Source organism: Mastigoproctus giganteus, chromosome 5 (genome assembly GCF_048544385.1).
Source record: "Mastigoproctus giganteus isolate SK-2022 chromosome 5, ASM4854438v1, whole genome shotgun sequence".
Taxonomy (NCBI): Eukaryota; Metazoa; Arthropoda; class Arachnida; order Uropygi; family Thelyphonidae; genus Mastigoproctus; species Mastigoproctus giganteus.
The window spans coordinates 56,636,419-56,649,117 of record NC_143579.1 but is presented as its reverse complement, the minus strand read 5'-3'; the positions used below and the strand labels follow the sequence as shown (position 1 = coordinate 56,649,117).

Sequence of the window (12,699 nt, the reverse complement as noted above, 5' to 3'; positions counted from 1 at the left end):
TGAATTATACACAAACGGGTTAAACAGTACACTTAAATTAATTACTTACACATCTTATACTTTTTAACAATATACACTTCAAATATCATTTAAAAATGTCACAAATAAATCATCTGCATCTTTTCTTAGCACTTTCCAGCAGAAGTAATCAAGGTGAGATTGAAAAAGCTTACTGTTAACAGCTCTCGTTTTCTTTAGAATACGTGTTTTGGAATCCAACTCTGACCATTCAATCACTTGAGCGTTTGCTCCTGTCATTGGATTCACATAATTTTCTTGAAGATTCACCATAAAATTGCAGTAACCCATGACATTTAGACTGCCATGCACAGGGCATTCATCAGAATGGATCACTGAACCAGATTTACATTCCCATTCAATGATGGGGAACAAGGTGCCTCAGTTATGCAGTTGCACATAAAAATACCGACACTAGTGCGTTGCTTGATAGCAAAAACCCAAGGCCCATCAATTCTTCATCCATAGTGCCTGTTGTTTTGTGCAACTGCATTACTATCTTCGGAGAGAGGACCTTGGTCACCATTTAGCATTCTCTCATGATTATATTTCCCCACGATTATATTTCAAAAAAGAACACCAGTTCTAAAATTTCACACAAGCTCAGATTGCAGTGTAATTTGCTGTTCACGAACGTATAATGGAGGAATGCATTGCCTTTCCAGACTGAACATGAAGTTTGGCACCATTTTACGTGGACAACGAAGTATAGACCTATATTATCCACCTCAGTCACATTATTTTTTCTTGCATAACACTACCACATCAATAGCAAAGCCCTACATCTTGGTGTACACCAGTAGATGGTGTTCAGATAGAATGTAACTGCAGTGTCTTCTGTCAAGGTGACACTTCTGTAGAAATCTTTTGACAGCATTGCATAAGGTAAAATTTTTAGACTTTATTCTCAAACTTCAGGTTTCTTATTTTTAGCTGAAGACAGACCCAGGGCTGGATTAAGGATGAAATGCCTATATTTAACTTTGAGGCCCCTTTAATATATATATATAAAAACTATTATTATTGTTAGAAATTTTTAGCACTACTTTAGAAAATATTTACACTGAAAATGAGGCCCCCAGTCATGGCCAGTTTGGCCATAGTGTTAACGTGGCCCTGGGTAGACCGCATGCGATAGTGTAAATGTTGCATCAAAAATCATTCAGCACATGACTGTTTTTATTATAATACTGCACTACATAAAATTAGAGTAGCTAATATTTAGTAAAAATCATTAAGCACATAAATTTGTGTTTTTATCACATTCATATTTTTAGCATCCACTATAGCCTCCAGTAGACCACATGCTATAGTGCACGTAGACCGCAAGCTATAGTGCCGATAGTATATTCTCACACTCTAGCATCCAGTAGACAGCATGCTATAATAGCACCAATTGGTGTCTCCTGTGGTCTTCTGTCAAAAGGATGTGAGAAGAATTTTGAGCAATATTGATCCTAAGAAAGCTCCAGGTCCTGAAGATATTTCTCCACTTGTTCTCAAAACCTGTGCTCCTAATCTTAGCCTGTTCTCTTTCACCTTTTTACACTTTCTTATTCTGCTGGTGATTTTCCTTCTGCTTAGAAATTTACTCATATCCAGCCAGTTCCTAAAAAGGGTGACAAATCACTCCCATCCAATTATCATCCCACTGTACTTCTACTCTTTCTAAAGTAATGGACAACTCCATTAACCACCAAGTTGATCTTATGCTTTGTTATGAATCAATCCAGGAACTTTTGGCTTACCTCAGATAATGAGTACAGATTATATCTTCAGTAACAGAAGCCTTATTTTCTATAAAAATTATTTCCCAACTACCCCATTTCCAACACTTAGCAGTGAACTTAATCTCTGTCAATAACCAACACAGGAGCAGGGGTAGAACATGTGGAACTAAAAACTTTTTTTATGGCTTCCTTGATTCAAAATTATGCTGAACGAAAATTAACAACCTACTTGACAGTTGCTAAAATCGAAGACTTATTTCGGACATATTTAAAATTAAGTTTTTTTTGTGTTTGATCTACAAACTGCATAACGCTATCCTCCAGAGCAGTGTCACTCAAACTTTTTGGATATCAATCCCAAGTTTTATTGACAGACCCAAAAAACAAAATATTTTGGTTTCTGTTTTATTTTCCCCCTCAATAATAAAACATTGTGATTGACAAAAATATTTCTTACCCACTTTCAAAAATTTGTCCTTCAAGATTTCAAAGTATGCAGATTTAAAAATCAACCCAACTATACATCTGTAGGCAGTCTGTTTGACACATAATTGCTTATATCTCAGCTTCTAGAAATGCTAAAGCAGTAGTTTCCACCCGGGGTGCCACGTAATTTGGGTTTAAGTTACTTAAACTTTTTTTTTTTTAGTTTATATGTTTATTTCATTATAAAAAGGTGTACAGTATATTTTTAATTTTGTGATCTATAATTGAAATGTAATTATATATATATATACAGGTTTGTTAAAATTAAAGTACTGTATCCCTATGTAGAAGGCTCTGGAGCGAGTTCTAAGGCTCGTACTGAAGAGAAATTTGGACAACAGGTACAATAAAGAATGTGCTCACTATTTATTGGAAAAAAAATATATATATATATTAGTTACAAGATTTGTCACTATATGGCACTGTGGCAATACAAATCACTCGGACAGCGCTACAATTATCCAATGTGTCCTCCATTTTGGTCAACAACGGCTTCCATTAGAACAGCATTTTCTATAGCAGAACATAACATGTCAACTGGAATAGCCAGTACATGATATCTAATGCTGTCCTTCAGATCTGCCAGTTTGACATCCTTCCCAATACACCTGGTTCTTCAAAAAACCTCACAAGAAGTCACATGGGGTGAGGTCTGGTGATCGGGGTGGCCAAGATGTCTGGAAACAACGGCTGATGACCCATTCGTCTGTAAAGTGTTGCTTTAGTTGATGTAGCATGTGCATCTTGTAAGGATAGTACCGCAACACCTGACGCATTACTAGCCTTACAGTGGAATACGGCATGTCCACTTCATGAGAAACAGCTGGCACACTTGTGCTACCACATGGAGATTGACTTGATAAATCCACGACAGCCATAGCCACATCTTCAACACGAGAGGAGTCCACTCATTTTCGACCTCTACCTGGTTGAACACAAAGATGTCCCGTCGCTTCAAATTTTGCAATTATTTTGTGGACAGCACAAACAGTCACAGGTCCACACCTTATGCACTTCTGATGCTGGAATTCTTTGATAGCTGCAGCTACATTGTTGCTGTTCTGATAGTACAGCTTCACTAATAGTGCCTTTTCCTGCAATGTCAACAACATTGCAGGAAAACATCTACTGTATGATTTTGAAGAGACTGCTTTTATACAGTACAGTAGAGCTCAGTAGTGGCACTGTGGCAATAACTTCAGTAGTAGTAGCATCACATGCCACTACTACTACACACCATACAGTGACAAATTTTGTAACTGATTTTTTTTCCCCAATAAATGACAAGCACATTCTTTATTGTACCTGTTGTCCAAATTTCTCTTCAGTACGAGCCTTAGAACTCACTCCAGAGCCCTCTACATAGGGATAGAATCGGATCTAACAGGCAGAAAATTGAGTAGGGGTGCCACAAAATAAAATAATTTAATTAGGGGTGCCGTTATTAAAAAAAGGTTGAAAACTACTGTGCTAAAGGAAAAAAGGTCTCATAACTTGCCTCTGAATTAGTGTGATGAGTAATCTTCCTCGTAACTCTCATTCATGGTGCACATGAGCCGAGAGTTTGCCTTCTCATGAGCCCCTAAGGGTTCCTGTACTGTTGGTCTCTGTACTGAAACAGACTTATGGAACAGTCCCATAACTACTAATGCCATCCGAGAAATGGTTTGTAACTCTTAAGATTATTTAATTACTATATATAAAGCAGCTGACAGAAACTGATCCGTCTGAAGGTATGAGACTTAGAGCCACAGTAGTGAGTGGAAGTTCAATCTCATTATTCAGTCTATATCCTCTTGCAATGGGCATTAGTGGTTAAGAGATTATGGAGAAGTCTACTAAGCACCAACTTTTACAATTCCATCACTTGATAACTGTTAACAGTTTTAGAGTGTCAGCATTAATCTCAGCTACAGACAATAAGAGTACAGTGCTATTCTAATGTTGCATCTGCTTATTGCACCAACACCTAAATATACTTTATCAACCAAATTAAAGTATAATTTATGATCAGTATAGGTAACTATTTAAGCTACCAATCAATCTAGATCTTAGTGGCCTCAATTTATTATGGATTTTCTTGTAGCTGCCCAATTCAATGGCAAAACTGGGAGAAATCAGAGCAGCTGTTCTTGGAATTTCAAAGTAATTTGCGTGATCTTCATGAGAACCATAATACTTCCACATTTTTGCCTGACTACTGTTGAGGAGGAAAGAAAAATACAGCACATTGCTTTTAATTTAACATGTGCATGTTGTAGTTTATTATGAAGACCTTTCACTGCACAGCAAGTAGTTAAATCACTTTATAAGGGAAAAAAAGTGAAAGGCTAGGCCACTACACCACGAGCCAAATGTAGCATGCAGGGCAATTGTTTTTTTCAGCAAAAACAAACTGAAGAATTAAATTGTCAACACATTCAACATATGACTCAGTGGTTATACTCGATTTTATGGGTACACCTTGTCACTGCATTGCAAGCATGGCCGAAGAATGGAATGATTGTCCAGTTGAGTTCTGTGATTGGCTGATTACTGTGAATGCATAATTTGACTTTGACTCTTTGATTGGATGCAAATTTGCTTCTGATTTTAGCAGTAAATGCAAAATTATCTTTACCTTTGTTTCGTTCAGTTGTTTAATCATTATTGTGCTATCATTTATTGTTTAGTCATTGTCATCATGCTGCTCTCAGATATTTTTTCTGCTACAATCACTTATTCTTTTCCTTTTTTATTTTTTTATTTTTGGCAAGTGGCTTTTTTTTTTTTTTTTTTTTTGTTATTTCTTGTTCAATGCCAATGAAGCGAGCACCTGCAAAAATGTTGTATAGTTTGTGAAAAGGATGGATGTAACAGTGACTGAATGGTGAGAGCATGAATTTGATTGCTTCTGAGTACAAGTGTTTTCAGTGTGAAAATAAACGGGCCGATCCTAGTCACAATAAAAGGTCTGTGCGAAAGAGATTTTCTGAAAGTAGGTTAAGTATTGCAATTATTGTATTAGTTGTTAGTGTAAGATTCTCTTGATAGCAGCGGGAGTGGGGGAGGCATCCCACAGAATCGAGGGTCAGGGCAACAACCCCCAGAAAAAAAAATATATATATATAGCATTTTTGTAGATATGCATGAGCAAATTCTCATTGTTAATGCATGTGGAATCATGTAGTAATATACGGTGACAAAAGTAGTGGTTTGCATCCCCCAAAAAAGCATTTTTGTAGTGGTATACATGAGCAATTCTCATTGTCAATGCACATGGAATCGTCTAGTAAATTATGGTCACAAAAGCTGAGTTTGCAGCCTCCAAAAATTTTTTTAAAAAAAGCATTTTTGTAGACATGCATGAGCAATTCTCATTGTTAATGCACTCGAAATTGTCTAGTAATGTACAGACAAGAAGTATCATCAGTGGTTGTGTCTGGTGTTAATTTCTGCTACTTGTTTTATAAAATTCTGCTTTTATATTCCAACATATGTCACATGACATCCACCTGTAACGTGTGGGCAAGGAGAGGGGAGGGGGGAAAGCATTGAGTGGGAGGTGCCCTCACCTGCCAATCACTTACCCATAATAGGAGTATTATGAGGAGTATAATAGGAGTACCCATAATAGGAGTATTACCCAGAAATTATTTTCACAAACAAGACTATCTTCTATTAAGTTCAACACCCAAAATCTAATTACAAACTAAATTACCAAATAAATACAGGATGTATACTGCAGTCGCAATATTATGTTATTTTGCACTCACATAATACTACATCTTTCATTACGACTCCTCTACTCACTCATAATAATGTCCCAGGCACAATTTAAATCAATTTATTTATTTTGAAACATGTCATGTTTGCAGTAAACTTGCTTTGTCTGTAACAAACAAAAAATTGTCTGGCAACAATAAAAAATAAATTTTGGGTAATTCTACATTATAATATTCCAAATTCCCAGTGCACTGGCTCTGACTGAACTTGATTGCTCCAGTGAACTGATGCCAGAAACCTGCTATCAGTTGACATGTCACTGACTTTGTTTGCCAATCTCAATGGCAACCATTATAATTAGTGTGAGGTGCAACAAATCAGACAGGCGAATGATGACAAACAAGGACAGTCCCAGGTTAGTGCTAAAGGGGCTATAGCCTCCCACACGATCAAAATAATGCAGATTTGTAATAATGCTACATGATGATGAAAGCTTAATTTCCCAGAACTGTTTTAACCCTCTCTACCTTCTGGAACCAACACGGGTGACCGATATTTTTCGTAAAGATACTAACTGTAAAAAAATATGGAAATTAAAAATAAAAAAGGAACTACTGTGTAAAAATCCGCTATACTCCAATATACGGTGCACCCTTGTAACTGGCTGTCAGAACGTGGGAAAGAAGTGATTGACAGGTTGTGACTCCGCCCACTTACTGAATCCCCCTCTTCATTTCAGGCGGACGTCACTGGAGCACTGAATGCGAAATCCAGTGCATAGTTAGTACCGTACTTTCATTTGAATGCTGGTTTCTGTTCTGTTCGGTGCTCTGCTGTTCGTTTGCTGGTGTTAATGTTACTTTGCTGCTTGCCACACGGTCCTGAGTTTGTGTGTCGTTATCCCGTCCTGCAGATAAACTTTTTGTTTGTTTTTTTGCTTTATTTTTTTTTTTTATTTATTATTTAGGTTCTTTGTGTGTTTTTTTTTTTGCCTTTGTTCAGTCCTAATGGAGCGAGTGAGTGCAAGAATGTTGCATATTAACCTAGTATCGTGTAAAAAAAAATTATGTTGCTGTTTTGCGGTTATGCAAAGAGCAATTTTATTGTTCGCTGCACGTGTTAATTGACTTTCGTTTCTGTTTAGCGACAAAAGGTTAGGTTTTTATAACTTTGGCAGGGATTGAAGCTAAAATTGGTCGTTGGACAAAAAACAATTATAACAGGCACCATGTTTTTAATCGGCTTTCATTTGTGTTTAGAAAATAGTTCGGTTTTTACGCAACTTCGGGAGAAATTCATGCGAAAACCAGTCGTTGAATGAAAAAAAAAAATTACAATGGGTGTCATATTTTTCATCGACTTTCATTTGTGCTTAGTGAAAAATGGTTAGGTTTTTAGGTTACCTTTTTACGTGACTTCGGGAGTTTAGTGAAAATTGGTTGTTTACTGCGTCTCATTAGTTGGTTTTGTTTTGAAAACGAAACAAACTAATGAGAGGCAGTAAACGTCTCATTAGTTTGTTTTTATGTATAATTATTTTATTTGTGTTTAGAAAAATGGTTAGGTTTTTATGAAACTTTGGGAGGAATCCAAGCAAAAACAGTCGTTGGACGAAAAAAATAATATAATGGGAGTCATGTTTTTCATCGACTTTCATTTGTGTTTTTTAGGTTCCTTTTACAGGACTTCGGAGTTTAGTGAAAATTCGTCGTTTACTGCATCTCATTACTTTGTTTCGTTCTGAAAAAAAAATTACTGTATTATTTTTATGTATAATTAATTTAGTTGCTGCTCCGAAAAAATTTCCGTATTGCCGTTAATTTCGTTGTTTTTTAGATCCGCCATACTTATATCGCGTGACATTTGCCACGTGCAGTCGTCAGGAAGAGGGGGAACGCAGTGAGTGGACGGAGTTACGACCGTACGTCACTGCTTTCCCCCCTCTTCTTCTCGATGTGATTTTCAAAGCGGCACCGTGTTCTGGACTATTACCTAAAAGTCAGTGTAAAAAGTCACTGTGGAATATCACTAAAATAAATTAGTTAAAAAAGTACTGTTCTTCCATTTTTAAAAACGGAAATGTATCCTAGCTATAAGCGCAGGAAATTATGGTTTATGCGTGTGTATATATATACATAAACTGTTTATCCTTTCTGAATTAGTGTAAATACGATAAAGTAGAAATCAGGTTTGGTCAGTTGGGGATGATAAGCTAGGAATGCTGGGATGTTAAATTATAAAATTACCAAATTTCGAAACGAAAACGAAGAACAGCAACCTACCACGTTAATTAATCCATATTTAGCCAACCGAGTCACAAGACATCGCATGATATCGGGAATTGGAACTAAACCTTGCTATAAAGGAGAAATGAGTGGAGAGAGCCAAATCACAATATATTAATAAAAAGAATTATTTATATTACCTGGTACCATCGGGAACATTACGGACGAACAGAGAAGAATTTGGTGGTCTTGAATAACGAGACATTTTTCTATATCAACTTTCAGGCAATACTTTCTTTTAAAAATAATGGCGTTCGAATGAACAAACGAACCTTCGCGTAGCGCTTACACAAAGAACTGACGCGAGAGTTCGAACGTTTAGTTACTAAACTGACTACCAGTCGGCAACAATTCGCACAAGATAAACATAACGATTATTTTGAATTCATTTCGTTTCAAAAATCAACCAAACCAAACACGGTTGTTTTTAAATATTTGGAAGAAAAATATTTCCAAAACTTTTGGAAAAGTTATTAAGTTAATTAGAAAGATAAGCAGCTGTAATAAATTTTAAGATACTCTCACTGACTAATATTTCACTGACATCTCACTGACTCTCATTGATGGCTAATAATGGCTAGAAAAAGAATGTCGCCTATCGTTACTATCACAATAAGCACGGCTTGTTGTTTTGCTGGCGCCAAGAAACTAAGAGTCGTCAATGATTGGTGTCAGTGCAGTGCGTGTATTCTGGAGTCAAACTGCGTGTTTGCTGGATTTAAAACAAGGAATACTGATGAACAGGCAATCGCGCGTTAAGATTTGAGATTTTCGGTGGAAAATTGTTTAAAGACCCTCCACAACTACTTATATTCTTACAGTAATACGCAGCAGTCTACTCATTATTTATACAAAGGGTACTAGGAAAGTTTTGCAATATGACGCAACAATGAATCACAGGAAGCTGCTTGTTGCTGCATGTTGAGACATGTTCATACGTGCATAGTAGCCGCCGCGCCAAGTCGATGGGCTTAGTTATTCATTAGTAGTGAGAGTGTAAAGTGCTTGCGATGGTATCGTGGTCACGAAATGAGATAAGGACAATTTTGCGGTATAATTTCGTGCGTGGTTAGACCAGTGGTTAGACCGTGGTTAGACCAGTGCTTAGAAGAAATGACTCTTGCACTAGATGATGATTTTCCACATCGTACAACGATATTCAGGTGGTATAGAGAATTCCAAAGGGGAAATTTCACTCTGGAGGATTCTGAGAGGCCGGGAAGGCCACGAACGTCAGTTACGGAGGAAAACGTTACTGCTGTGCGGAAAATACTTGACGAAAACAGGCGAGTGACCTACCAACAGATAGAGGATACTTTGGGCCTAAATGCACCAGCAATTCGTTCGATTCTGCAAGATCATTTGCACGTGAGGAAACTATGTTCTCTCTGGGTGCCGCATCAACTGACTGAAGAGCAGATGACACGACGTATGACTTGGTGCCGGGAGATGTTAAAAAAGTTTGATAAGGGACAATCTCGGTATGTGAACAACATCGTGACAGGTGACGAGACTTGGCTGTACTATTACGATCTGCCGACCAAGGCTCAAAACAAAGTTTGGGTCTTTGATGATGACGACACACCCGTAATTGTCAGAAAATCCCGATCTGTGAAGAAGAAAATGATAGCTGTATTTTTCAAATCGAGTGGAATTGTGGAACGTGTCGTTTTGGACACAGAAGACAGTCACAGCTAAGTGGTATACTGAACAATGCCTGCCTAAAGTCATTGGATCTATGAAGAACCTGCAGCCAAAGTCAAGAATGGACACCTGGTACCTCCATCACGAAAATGCTCCAGCTCATCGCGCCAAAGCCTGCACCGAATATTTGACCACGACAGGACTGAAACTTCTCGAGCACCCTCCCTACAGTCAGACCTTGCTCCCTGTCACTTTGCACTGTTCCCGCATGTGAAAATGAAGCTAAAAGGGAGGCGGTTTTCCAGTGATGAGGACCTTCTACGGGCTTGGGACAACGAGTGTGCTTTACTCCCTAGTGAAACTTGGCAGAACTGGTTTAAAGATTGGTTTCGGAGGATGGAGAGGTGTATTGAATGTAGAGGAAATTACTTTGAAAAAATTAAATAAACAAAGCTGTATTTCTAAACTTTCCTAGTACCCTTTGTATATTTTTAAAATACCTTGAAGTGTATGTGTCTGTCTGTTAAGCCTTAAAGCTTGGTTTGCTTGTCCGTTTATTGTAGGAAGTTAGGCACATCAATGACTTAGGGCATATTGCATGCATGCTAAATATTATTATGTAAAATTAAGTGTCCTGTAGTCAACTCGCCTCTTTGCTGGATGAAAAGCCGGTATGCCGAAGAAAATCCTTGCTACCCACACCTCAGACCAACTAACTCAGCCACAATTTTTAATTGTGGTAACCAGGTAGCTCAATGTAGTAGTAGTAGTAGTGGCATGTGATGCAAGAAAGCAAGTGTATGAGTTTATGCAGCATCAGCCAAAAAAAAAAAAAATTACACCATTTCCTCCAAATGCCTGTCCAGTTCCTCCTTATATTTATTTAACCTATCAACCACCACAACGACAGATGGAAGTTTGTTCCAGCAATTACCCACCCGCTGGCTAAAGGCAAATTGCCGCACATCTATTCTACATCTGTCTTTTCTTAATTTGAATTTATGCGCCCTTAGGTTCGTAATCTGAACAAGTGGAAGGATCCCATCAGAATTCAGCGTGCTCAATCCATTCAAGGCGTTATACACCTCAATCAGATCACCGCACAGGTGACTAGTCTCCAGCCACTGCAATTTTCAGAACTTATGCCTCTCTTGGTAAGAGGATCTCTTCATTCCCCTCACCAATCTTGTTGCCGTTCTCTGTACACGCTCAAGCAAATCTACATCCTTCCTAAAATGAGGCCTCCAGACCTGTACGCAGTACTCAAGGCGTGGCCTGACCATTGCCTTATACAGAGCGACAATCGCCTCCTTTTCCCTGCTAGCAAAATTCCTATATATCATTGACAAAACCCCATGACCTGCCCTGGCAGCCTGTCTGCATTGCTCAGAAAACTATATCTGACTGCACAATTACTCCCAGGTTTTTTTCATTTTATACCACCTTAAGTGTAGTACCACATAGTTGGTACGTTTCTCTGGGGTTACTTCTACCCATATGCAGTACTTTGCATTTGTCAAGGTTAAACTTCAGTTGCCACTTCTCAGCCCATCTGCCCAAATTATCTAGATCCTGTTGCAGTAGCACACTGCCATTACTGTCCTTAACAACCCTGCCAACCTTTGTATCATCTGCAAACTTCGACACTAAGCCTGATATATTTTCATCCATATCATTGATAAATATACAAAACAACAGTGGACCCAACACCGAACCCTGTGGGACTCCACTAATAACATTAGTCCACGAAGAGCAGCGCCCATTGATTACCACCCTCTGTCTTCTCTCACTCAATCATCCTTTTATTTATTGTAGCAATTTACCTTAAAAACCATTCTGCTCCAATTTGTACAGTAGTCTTCCATGCGCAACAGTGTCAAAAGCTTTCCTGAATTCCAAGTATATGTTATCAAATTTATTTTGATACCATATACTTGGCCTTATTTGACCTACTTTGCTGGGCGGAAAAAACCACAGCTTTTCCGGGAAAAAAACATGCATACCGACTAACTCAACCACGGAGTGAAAAAGTCCATAAACGTTCCTCGGTCATCCACGGGATTCGAAGCCGGGCCTTTTTCATCCGTGAGGATAACGGTGACGATGCCACTGTGCTACTGCACAGACAGTACAATGAGTCTAAACTAAATAATTTAGACAGTTTTATTTGGGTCACGTGGACTATAGTGTGCATAGTGTTAGGTTCCGGCGCCATCTGTGGTTTCCCACATCTGCGCCATATATACGCTGTGAGGAAATACAGAACACTGTAAATGCCCGAAAAGTGTTGTGTTGAATGCGTAATATTATGTTGGGTTCCGTTGTGTGTCCTGGCATTTGGCTACAGGGCCCCTAATGGGACCCCAGGTTCCCGCACACTTACCACTTGGAGGTAGCCAGGCTGCCCATTATTATGTGGCAGGTCTCCGTCAGGGTTGCCTGAGCTTCCCGAACGGAGACCAATTTTCAAAAAAATATATAATAAATAAGGTAGAGTGCAGTAGTACAGGGTGCACCGAAGAAGGTGGACGCGATGAAAGTAAGAGTAAGCGGATGTAGATGAAGGCATACCCTAAGTTGACAGTGGAGCATATGCCCCACCAGGCATAAAGGGGGAGGGGATAACCCCAGGAAGTGTAGAAAAGCCACTCAGTGAGAGTGCTGGTGTGACCGATATTTGGCAGTGAAGTGGTAAATGATAAAGACCCCTAGACCTACTCAACCATGTGTCTGAGTAAGCATATGTCCTGTTTATGGCACTAATTGCACCATAGATATCATCCAGAGATAGTATGGAAAGTATATAGTGCAGATAGTATATAGTGTAGATA

At 38.5% G+C, this 12,699-nt stretch overlaps 1 protein-coding gene across 4 annotated transcripts in view; it reads right to left on the bottom strand.

Moving 5' to 3' along the window:
* LOC150085413 (serine/arginine-rich splicing factor 10-like) overlaps positions 1-8,585 on the bottom strand; it is a 129,545-nt gene extending 120,960 nt beyond the window's left edge. For 2 of the 4 annotated variants that reach the window (XM_090373211.1, XM_090373213.1), the window contains exon 1: positions 8,365-8,585. In XM_090373211.1, the coding sequence (XP_090229337.1) occupies positions 8,365-8,429 (65 nt within the window). In that variant the 5' untranslated portion in view covers positions 8,430-8,585. The remainder of the gene's footprint in view (positions 1-8,364) is intronic. The other 2 variants (XM_090373210.1, XM_090373212.1) reach the window with 2 other exon arrangements.
* Positions 8,586-12,699: the final 4,114 nt, after the last annotated feature.